This window comes from Oryzias melastigma, linkage group LG14 (assembly GCF_002922805.2).
Source record: "Oryzias melastigma strain HK-1 linkage group LG14, ASM292280v2, whole genome shotgun sequence".
Taxonomy (NCBI): Eukaryota; Metazoa; Chordata; class Actinopteri; order Beloniformes; family Adrianichthyidae; genus Oryzias; species Oryzias melastigma.
In genome coordinates this window covers 3,647,659-3,658,548 of record NC_050525.1, presented here as the reverse complement: position 1 = coordinate 3,658,548, position 10,890 = coordinate 3,647,659, and the positions used below count along the sequence as shown (strand labels likewise).

General features: G+C 41.1%; 2 protein-coding genes across 6 annotated transcripts in view; one reads left to right on the top strand and one right to left on the bottom strand.

Annotated features, from left to right (window-relative positions):
* LOC112142382 (neuferricin) overlaps positions 1-2,397 on the bottom strand; it is a gene marked incomplete in the record, with an annotated part of 9,541 nt that extends 7,144 nt beyond the window's left edge. The window contains 3 exon segments of the mRNA XM_024265705.2: positions 501-687; positions 1,867-2,007; positions 2,123-2,397. Of these exon segments, the coding sequence (XP_024121473.1) occupies positions 501-687; positions 1,867-2,007; positions 2,123-2,369 (575 nt within the window).
* Positions 2,398-2,424: 27 nt separating this feature from the next.
* Positions 2,425-10,890, top strand: part of zzef1 (zinc finger, ZZ-type with EF hand domain 1) — a 40,644-nt gene continuing 32,178 nt past the window's right edge. For 4 of the 5 annotated variants that reach the window (XM_024265665.2, XM_024265664.2, XM_024265666.2 and 1 more), the window contains exons 1-8: positions 2,576-2,995; positions 4,674-4,818; positions 4,901-5,095; positions 6,659-6,842; positions 6,930-7,129; positions 7,651-7,861; positions 7,987-8,103; positions 8,457-8,635. In XM_024265665.2, coding sequence (XP_024121433.1) covers positions 2,606-2,995; positions 4,674-4,818; positions 4,901-5,095; positions 6,659-6,842; positions 6,930-7,129; positions 7,651-7,861; positions 7,987-8,103; positions 8,457-8,635 — 1,621 coding nt within the window. In that variant the 5' untranslated portion in view covers positions 2,576-2,605. Of the gene's footprint in view, positions 2,516-2,575; positions 2,996-4,673; positions 4,819-4,900; positions 5,096-6,658; positions 6,843-6,929; positions 7,130-7,650; positions 7,862-7,986; positions 8,104-8,456; positions 8,636-10,890 lie in introns of those variants that run through there. The other variant, XM_024265663.2, reaches the window with a different exon arrangement.

Below are 10,890 nucleotides of genomic sequence, written 5' to 3'. Positions count from 1 at the left end.
GCCTTTTTGCAACCCAGTGGTACTTCCTATATGGAACACGGAAGGAGGGGGGCTTGCTCTGTCCAGTTATTCTATATACAGTCTATGGGTTATTTAAAGAAATGGCTGCAATATGTAACTCTGCCACTAGGGGGAGCAAAGGGAAAGAAATACTGGCATAACAAGAGATCAAGAAATAAACAGCATTTCTTTGCAAGGGTGTGCAATGTCTGGGTAGGATGCAGTTAGGTACTCTGCCCACCTCTGTTAAGTTGCTATAAAAATGATCACAATTACCAAAATGTTGTCAAAAAGATAATAGCTCTAATAATAATAATAGGTGATTAGGCTTCTAGGTTTTTTAAGGCATTTTTTCCAACTGAGAAAAAAAAAATAAAGCTACAGATAAGTTGACCATAGGTTATGTTGCTATTAGGTTACTGGTCCGGCCCACTTGAAATCAGACATGTTGAATGTGGAGTTTGACTCCCCTGCTCCAATCTGTCCTCTTGTTTTCCTACCTTTTAGAGGAGCACCATACTCTTCCTCCTCTGGCAGCGCTCCATTCAGAGTTGCATGCTGGGTAACGCGCTTTCTCCGCTTCTGACTGGGCTTTTATTCGCTGGCCTTCTGCAAGAGCAGCTCTCGCTTGCAGAAGAGCCTTTGTGGGCTTCCCAGACTCATCGTAGAATCGGCCTGTAACTGTACCTGAAGACAGTGGATGGAGTCTTTATGACATTTTCTCACATATAAGACAGAAGAAAACACATTACATCACACGTGGGACTGTAGGTTTGGAACCAAATTGTAAAAATGAAAGTTTTTAAAAACATAAAGGCTTTTAGAACCATATTCACTTTTGCTGTAAAGTAGAAGCTTTTCAAACAATTGTAAGCAGCTCTTATAAGGATAATTTATTTGTGTCCATCTGTTCTTTTTTTAATGACATCTTATTTGGTTGGTTAGGAAAGGAGGAAGATTTTCATGCTGAGACAAAATTAACATTAAATTGACATGTTTACATAATAGTTTTTGGGAGGTTTGGAGAGTTGGTTTGTGTAACAGGTCCTCTAGTGGCCACTGTGTGAACTGACTGAATTTCTGTTCAGTTGTTGGTCCAATCTGGAAGTCAAAGGGGTTGAACACTTTATCTGATGCTAACTTGGCCCACTTTTAACTCTTTAGCACCTGAGGACGTTGAATTTAGCACAATAAGATGGCGCTTTGAACGGGATAGAACAGCGTTTTGGATGTGCGGTTTGTATGCAATAAAACTCTAATTTTTACACATCTTGGAACAACTTCAGACTATGATAGTACAGACTAAACAGCCATTCATTTATCACAGTTCTCAGAGTCAGTGAATGCACCGGAACTGAAGTTGTCACCCTCATCGATTTTGATTGGTCCTTTGTGTTAGCCCCGCCCCAACGCACCACAACGGGGAAAAACGTTTTTAAACTAAAATTTTCAGATTTTAAAATGAAAAAAAAGTTGAAAGTGAAAAAAAGGATTTATAATTGAATATAAAAGTTGTGAATTGAAATTTTAAGTTTTGAAACCTAAAAAACAGAACTTTTAAAGCTGAAAATAATTAAGTTTATTTTTACAATAGCAAAAAGTTTGGGAGATTTTACCCTTTTTTTGGCCAAACACCAATATTTTGATTCAAAATGTTTTATTTGGGTTTCAGTTATTTATGGCCCTAAATTAGCTCCATAGAAATGTCCCAAACAAGATGAACATTTTGATGCCAAGATTGCAGAAATTGCTGAAAGTGTGATTGAGTGATTGAAATCTAAACCAGTAGGATCACTAAAATGAAAATAGTATTTTAAAAACATCCAAACGTTTGAAAATCTAAATAAATAAAATGTGGTTACTCACCAACAGTTTTATACTCTTTATGATAGAAAGCCAGCCAGTCATAAAGAGCCACCACTTGTAAGGGTGACAGACTGGAAACATCATCTGTCAGTCCATTCTCTGTGAAGTCTCCAGTGATGAAAGCCAGTGAGGCATCTTTGCCTAAAATATTATAAAATATTACTATTACTACAAATTACTCACCAAGTAATAGCTTTATCATTGTGTAATCTATTCTCAGCTGTGTGAATTAAAACATAGATGTTAGATTCTACACCTGCCATGAAGTGATAAGCACCATCGGGTCCATAATGCTTGTAGCCTTTGTGCACATCAAACACTTTTCCCAGTATGGCCAGGTAGAGGCCCCTGCTGCCCGCTCCTCCGTGGTACAGGGAGAGCTCGTGCCTGCTCAGGGGCCTCGCGGGGGTCTCCGGGACCGGCCCCTCCTCCGATCTAACCGACCACTCGATCACTAACGCTACTGAGACTGACAGCAACACAGCGAGCGCGTAGCCAAACATGCTGCTTCGAGCTTCCGTAGAAGCAGAACGCTACTGCGCATGCGCTAGGAGGCAACGTAAGTGACGTTGGAGGAGAAGTGACGTACGGGACGTCAATGCGGTAGTGGAACACCGTGGAGCTCTGGCTGTAGGTTAACGTCGCGGAGGTCTGTGTTTAGACCGGCACAGCCGTTTTAAAACTGACAACCGGCGGCCCGCACCGACTCTCCGGTGTGCCTTAGGTCGGCGGAGTGACCATGGGGAACGCAGAGAGCGGCTGTGGCGGAGGCAGCGGCGACGAGGAGGACATAGAGACCGAGAGCCCCGGTTTCGCGGAAGACAGCCCGGCCTCTGCGGCCACCGGAGGCGGCGGAGGCGCCGGTTCCGGAGGGGGTTCGGGCCTGCCCGCACCTTCCGGCGGGCCGCCCAGCCCCGGGGTTCTCCTGGAACAAGTGAAACTGAGAGAAGCGGCCGCTCGGGTGAGCGACTCCAGGGTCGCCATCCACGAGTCCGTCCTGTCCGGGAACGAGAGCGTCCTGATGCGGTGGCTCGAGGACCGGTTAAACCGGGGAGAGGAGTCGGTCAACGTGGAGCAATTCTGCGAGATGTTGGAGAGCAGAGATGCCCCAAGAGACGAGTGCGAGGAGGTGAGTGTGTCTCCAGTGATCGGGTCAGGTTAGGGTTGAAGGGCTGGGGGCACTCCCATTTACAAGCAGTGATCCACAGATAGGATCAGGAGGTCTGGAGGAGAGCAGACATGAAGCACTTTGTTCTCTGGATAATGTGGCTGACAGAGGGCCAATGAGTTGTCATGACTTTGTGTTATTGTTGGGGGGCTTTGTGTTCATGGTTGTGTTGCCTGGTTGCTGAAATTTGTTGTTAAACATATTATGGTTGGTAAAACTATGAATTCTGCTTTGATTGATCAAATCAAGTTACATTGAAATAAAGCATATACATATACAGCTGTTTGTGGTTTTAGTGTATGCTTTTAGGTTTGTGCAGGTGAAGTGAACAGTCCACATACACCCACCGGCCAGTCTCCTGTTCCACTACATCCCAAATGTTCTATTGGGTTGAGATCTAGTGACTGTGGAGGTCATTAGAGTCCATTGTCACTGTGGCCATAAAGGGATGGACATGGTCAGCAACAATACTCAGGTATTCTGTGGTGTTGTAACCACGATCAACTGGTATTGAGGTGCCTAAAGTGTGCCAAGAAAATATCCCCCACACCATTACACTACCAACACCAGCCTGAACCGTTGATATGAGACAGGGTGAGTCCATGCTTTTATGTTATTGATGCCAATTCTGACCCTGGCATCAGAATGTGGCAGGAGAAATGGAGACTCATCAGACCAGACAAAGTTTTCTAAGCTTCTATTGTCAAATTTTGGTGAGTGTGTGTGAATTGTAGCCTCAGTTTCCTGTTCTTAGCTGACAGGAGTGACACTCTGTGTGTTCCTCTGCTGCTGTAGACCATCTGCCTCATGGTTGGACGTGTTGTGCGTTCAGAGATGAGACATTGGTTGTAACTAGTGATTATTTAAGTTACTGTTCTATTAGCTGGAACCAGTCTAGTCATTCTTTTCTGACCTCTGGCATCAACAGAACTGCCCCTCACTGGATATTTTCTCTTTTTCTGGCCATTCTCTGTAACACCTAGAGATGGCTGTGGGTGAAAATCCTAGTAGATCAGCAGTTTCTGAAATACTCAGGCCAATAGCATGCTTCATTCAAAGTCACTTCAAACAAATTTCTTCTCCATTCTGATGCTCAGTTTGAACTGTCCTGACCATGTCTACATGCATTAATGCACAGAGTTGCTTTCTGCCATGTGATTGGCTGATTAGAAATTTACGAGCAGTTGGACAAGTGAGCCTAAGAAAGTGAGAGTTGAGCTATGTCCAAATTCCTTCTGTACTCCCTAACAACTATATCTATATCTATGTCCTGGATTATAAAAGCACTTCGGACACCATGCTTACTACTTTTTATTTTTATTTTTTTGAAAAGCTAAGTATGACATCACAGCTTCAATTAAGTGAAAATCTAATCAATACGAGCCATTTACAGAGTCTATTTATGAATCCACTGTGTTCTGATGATATAAACGTTAATAGATTAGTAAAAGATTACATTAAAAAATTTTCCACAAAATTGTTCAAACCCAAAAACATCTATATTTGCTAATCTAGTGACCATCAACCCTCACTGGTTTTTCGCTAAGACTTCTGGGAAATTTCTAGGGCCCTCGATTTTGGAATTGTAGATCTGGACAGCACTAGAAAACGCCAAACGCAATATCTTGCTGTGTGTCAGGCCTTTGGACAGTTTGATGCGGAGGGGGACGGAGTGGTGGACATCGAGAGTATGCTGATTGCTCTGAAGAACTCTAATGGAGCCAATCTTCAGGGGGAGCTAAGTCACGTGATCAGACAGCTCCAGGCGTGTTCCCTAACTCCAGGTAAGATGTGTGGTTGGTTAACCTGGAGGAACATGGTCGACGGCATGTGACATATTGCTTTAACGTTGTCTCCTTCCAACAGGTTTTGTTGACATATTCTCGAAGACCAAAGACCAAATAGGAGCTCATGCCTTTAAGATCATAAAGTTCTTGCATAGAAACCGCATTCCCAGCAGTGCCATCCCCTTCCCCATCTTAGAGGGCTACAACAGTATTTGTACCATGAGGTCCAGTGTCGTTCAGGACTTCCTGGTGTCCCTCTTGCAAAAAGAAAAAGGTAAGAACCAGAAAAACATCATTGTACCCATTAAATTAGCTTACTCATGGCACGTCTAGATCATTGACTGTAAATGAGAACTGAACTGAGTGATCCCCCCCCTTCGTGTTCCAAACAGGAAGTACCTCCTGGCTCCAAGAAGCCAAAATCCAATAGACTTCTATTGAAAAATAAACAGCTATTACTAAGTCATTCTATTAGTCAGAATAACCATTCTTGCTCTGATATGTTTTTTTTTAAACATATTCTTGAATTCTTTTCAGTCGTTTAAGTTATTCAAATTCTAAACATCAACAATTAGATTCCTCAATAAAAGTATGTGGCCTCACATCAAACATTCAAAACATTTGATGGACTTTCAAGTGGTGGTGTGGACTTCCAAGAAGCTCACTCATGATTGACGAGAGATGTTGTCATAGAGATGTTGGCTCAGACCAATTTGGACCAATCTCTGCTTTTGAAAAATGTTTGGTTCCAACATGGGGACATCTGTATCGCAAAACACTTGGAATTGAATTGACTTTGTTTGGCTGGATCTGGACTTGAACCATTTTCTATGGTTTTCTATGGTCTATCCAGTTTCATGTACAGTCAATGGTCTAGAACAGAAGTCTGCTTTGAGGAAAAATTCTATTTTAATAAACAATGGTAGTTTTGGTTAATTTGCTTTACTTTATTACGTTTTGTCATTGATATTTAGACTTTTAACAAATGAGCTAAAATGGTAAAAATTTAATCTGCTGTCAGAGTTGTTAATTATTAGAATAAATTTACAGCATAAATCCTGATCATCTTCTGCTCAACAGGAATATTATTCCAGAATAAATCAACCTGAACCTTAAATAACTTTCAATATTTTTGCTCTCCATAAAATATATATTCTGCCATAATTGGGATGCTACAGGAAAACATTGGGCTGTTAATAATAATAATAATAATAATAATTTAAAATGATCTGGGGGAGAGTTCTAATTATTTTTTTAAATATTGGATTTAACCCCAGTGTTGTCAAGTTTATGTTTAATAGTGAAAGGAGAAAAAGGGTTATCCAAAGTCACATTAACAGAAAAAAACATGTTTGATTTGACTTTCTATCTATTTTGATTGAAGTGCTGCAGCAGGAGGATCTTAAGTTGCATTTTATTTTGAAAGGAACTTTTACACGCCGTTATCAAAATAAAAAAAGGAGAAATTTTTATATATTGAAAAATATGACACTGTTCTAAATAAATTGTTGTAAATATTTAAAACCTGCATTTTATCAGTGAATGGCTTAATCTCCACAAAAACATAAAGTAAGTTTGTTTGTTTGTTTGTTCATCTTTCGTCACATCCCTTCAGGGGTCTCCAGTGAAACAGCTTTCACTGAATCACATAGGTGGTTTGACAGAGTTTTGTACTTCCTGTCACAATCCTGTATTTTATCCGGGCTGGGGACCGGCACAGGGAGACCCAGACCCGGGACCCCTTTGTGGCTACATAGTTTAGGCAGTAACCTGAAGGGTCTCGCCTAAGGTGGGACTTTCTCTGAGTTTTGCTTAATAATGTGACTCTTCTCATCAGATTTAGATATCCAATACAGAGCAAAGCTGGATCACGATCCAGACGTAGATAAAGTGAAGGCGATCACACAGTGCTACAGCATAATAGAAGCTTCCTCCAACGTCGCTGACGTGTACAAGATGACAAACGGGGATACCACGTCTTTCTGGCAGTCGGATGGGAGTGCTCGGTCACACTGGATAAGGTAGACGCTGCTCTGCTTTGGCCAACTGTCCACATGTTCTCTTTAAAGAGTTTTGATTTGTGAGTGGATTTGTCTTCTCGTTTCCAGACTGAAGATGAAACCAGACGTGGTTTTAAGACGCCTGGCCATCGCAGTGGCCTCCAACGACCACAGCTACATGCCTCAGCTGGTCTCGGTGGCCGTGGGCAAAAGTCGCCGTTCCTTACAGGAGATCAGAGACATCCGCATTCCCAGCAATGTGACGGGCTACGTCGCCCTCTTGGAGAACGCCAACATCACACACCCCTGTGAGCCTCCGCCTGGTTCCAAAAAAGGGTTTTTTTACCTCTTTAAAAGATCAGTTTTCTGTTTATAAAAACTCCAAACAATGCTGTCAGTTATTTAGAGGCCTGTTTGGCTTAAAAACCCACTCAGAAGAATGGTGTTTTTAACATGTTCTGGTGGCATTTTTCTGATAATGTAAGACATATATAAAGAAAATTAAGCCTAAAATTGCATTTGTGAGTATTTTAAATTGTTTTGAATCAAGAGAGGAAGAAAAACTGTAAAAAACTTTAAAAAGAGTTCATTTGTGACAGAGGCTCCCCGCTCCGCTCTCGTAGACGAATAGATCCATGTACGTCTTTGTTTTCCTCGTCTGAGCTAAACTGTACGACTGGATAGCTCCAATATTGATCGCCATTTTTGTTGTACCGTGAATGTTAGGTTGGGGGTGTGAGGGGCTGTTAATTTTTTTTTTTATCGTAAACTTTCCTCTCCCTGATGAAGTCCATCAGCTGGCTAACCGCATTCTCTCTTCAAACTCCAGACATCCAGATCAACATTAAGAGGTGCCTCAGCGACGGATGCGACACTCGCATTCACGGACTGAAGACGCTCGGATACCAGATTACCAAGAGCAAGGAGGTTTCTGTTTCAGACGCTTCAGCCATCTGGTACCTGTCTCTCCTCACTTCCCTGGTCAGTGCGTCCATGGACACTAACCCGGCTCTGGCTCAGGCTGTGCTCCAGAACACCCAGTAAGGTCCCATCGTTCTTCTGCTTAGTTTTTAAGACACCAGCAATGTTCTTTGTGGCTTAGATTTCACTCTAAAACTTGATTCTGTGCTGAAGTTTTGAGTTGATCTCTTCGTCTGCCGCCTAGGAAAGCCTTACAGTACACGCCGCCGCTGTCGCTGACTCCGTCGTCCTCGGAGTTCCCTAATTTCTTCTCTCTGAATATCCTGGAGGAGGTGGACGGATTTCTGCTGAGGATAGCTGAGTAAGTTCCTGCAGGGTTTCTTTTGTTCCCATCATCCCTCACTTTACTGGTGATGCTGACGTTGGCACGATTACAGCAGAGTAAAAGCAAAGTGGGTGTGTTTGAGCATCTGCAAATGCTTTCAGTGATGACAGCAGCATGAGGATTCATCACTCAGCAAAAAACATCTAAATACACGTTAAATGTTTTAAATAGAAAAGACTTCAAATCATCCATTTATAAATGCTTTTTTGGTTAATAACAATACATACAGTATATAATCATGCAAGATTATTTACATGGAAAAAATAATACAAGAAATGTAAAAAAAAAAAAACACCCTCAGAGTTTGTGGCTTTTTCCTCTCTGTGCAGCTGCTGTGTGGGTCCGGAAGCAGAACTGACCCTCCTGGCTTTTGCCCTGGCCAGGGGCAGCATGGCAAAGGTACTGAAGGCCCTGTCCTGCATCAGCGACCATCTACACATCAACTACAAGGCCTCATCCCTCATCAGCTCCATGGCCTCCGTTCGGCTGCAGCTTCTTTATCGTAACGGTAAGAACAGCCCGTCTCTACTCCTCTGCACAGGGCCACATTTGAAACCCTGACAAAGACTTTTCCAGTTCTAATACCCCTTGATACTTTAATAGTGTAATATTTACCCTCTTTAAATATGTTCTCTTTGGTTCATTTATTGTGAAGGAGTATGGGGGGAATATTTGTAAAAGCTCACTAATTTCAATTAAAAAATGTGCACAAAGTAGGATATAGACCCTTTTCACGTGACGTCACACATGATATTGCAGATCATGTGTGACGTGACTTCTGGTTTATGGGTTTGAAACAGTAAAGCTGACAGCTGAACGCTGTTGAGAGCAATTTTATGTAAATAATAAAAGGTAACCTTACAATTTTAACCAAAATTTGTACAATATTTATTTTATTAATATCCTACCTGGTTGTATTCGTTTTCCCCTCTTAGATCATTCATAAATCAAAGTACAAATGTCCTGCATACAGAATACTGTACAGTGACATTAAACGAGTTGTGAGTTCTCTCTCTGTTACAACCGATCATAGTTAGACGAAGGTTACATGTACTTCATTGAATGTTACTTGTTTGATTATGAAGGTATTTAAGATTATCTTTTTCTAATTCATGCTAATGCTAATGCTAGCTTTCCACAACAGGGATAAGACATAGAGCTGCAGAAGATCTTTTCTGCAAAGTTAAAGTTGCTTACATTTCCGTGTTCACAAAAATCAGTAAAAACAGAGCTAAAGTAAGACAATTTCAACGTGTCTTACAATAAAGACCAACTAATAACTCTTATGTGATTTTTTGACGTAGATCCTCTTTGCTTTTGCTCATAAACATGTCTGATCCCTGCAGGATAAAAATAATAAAGGTAAACAAAGACAGAAATAATCTGAAAATATCAAAAATATATATAAGGAAATGATTATTCGCACATAATTTGCTGAATGTGTACGGCCAGAGCTGAACTTTTGTCTTGGTCGCTCTTATTTTGAAAGCTGAAAAAATGTAGTTTCATTTCATTGCTGTGCCACTTGGTAAAAATTGCTATTTTTACAATTACCCCCTTAAAATCACCTGAAAAACAACAAATACCTCTTATTACAACAACTAAATTGAGCCTTGAGTGCTGGTAAAAGATACGCGGCCAACACGCAGCAAAGTGCATCTTGGCTGCGTCTATTACATGAATTTACATCAGTTATTGTGCTGATCGTACTTAAAATACGTGAAAATATCATCAAGCAAAATAGAACCTGTTAGAATATCATTTGCTCAAATGAAAGGTTGATATTTTCAATAAAACCTAAAATATTGAAGGATTATTCAAATTTGTATTTAGATTTGTGAACGGTCAAAGACAGGAAATGAAAACACAGTTTGGCAAATAAATATTGTACATTTTTCTGTTGTAATTGGTTAGGTTATTTTTTATTATTTACATAAAATTGTGTAAAGGCAGGTTCAGCTGTCAGCTTTGCAACCATTAGCATTTCTGGCCCTGTCACCATTTTGTCTACGTCACCGTGAAAGGATCTATTGTGAGCGCATTAATCCATCATTTCAGAAATCTAAAAGAGTTCAGTAACTTTTAATAGTAAATAGAAAAACAGAGAGAAAGATGTTTAAATCGGTGTGTGGGCTCAGACTTTTGAATGGGACTCAATGCATCAATTGTTTTAAATGTAAATATTAGGAATTGATCTTTGAGACATACAGAAAAGAATTATTAACTCAATTTTAAAGACTATTTGCACTTATTTTTGTGTAATTAGATAGTTTTGATATGGATTATTATAATGTAACAATGGTTATACATATGAAAGAATAATGGACAATGAAAGATATCCATCCATCCATCCATCTTCTTAACCGCTTCTTCCCTTTCGGGGTCGCGGGGGTGCCGGAGCCTATCCCGGCTGCTGATGGGCGAAGGCGGGGTACACCCCGGACAGGACGCCAGTCTGTCGCAGGGCCTCAATCACACACATTCACTCTCACACCCACACCTAGGGGCAATTTAGAGTCACCAATTAACCTATGAAGCATGTTTTTGGACGGTGGGAGGAAGCCGGAGTCCCCGGTGAAAACCCACACATGCACGGGGAGAACATGCAAACTCCACACAGAAAGGTCCCAGCCGGGATTCGAACTGGGGCCTTCTCGCTGTGAGGCGAGAGCGCTAACCACTGCGCCACCGTGCAGCCCACAATGAAAGATAGTCAAATCTTATGATTATTTATATAAGATAATCCACTAGTTACAATATATC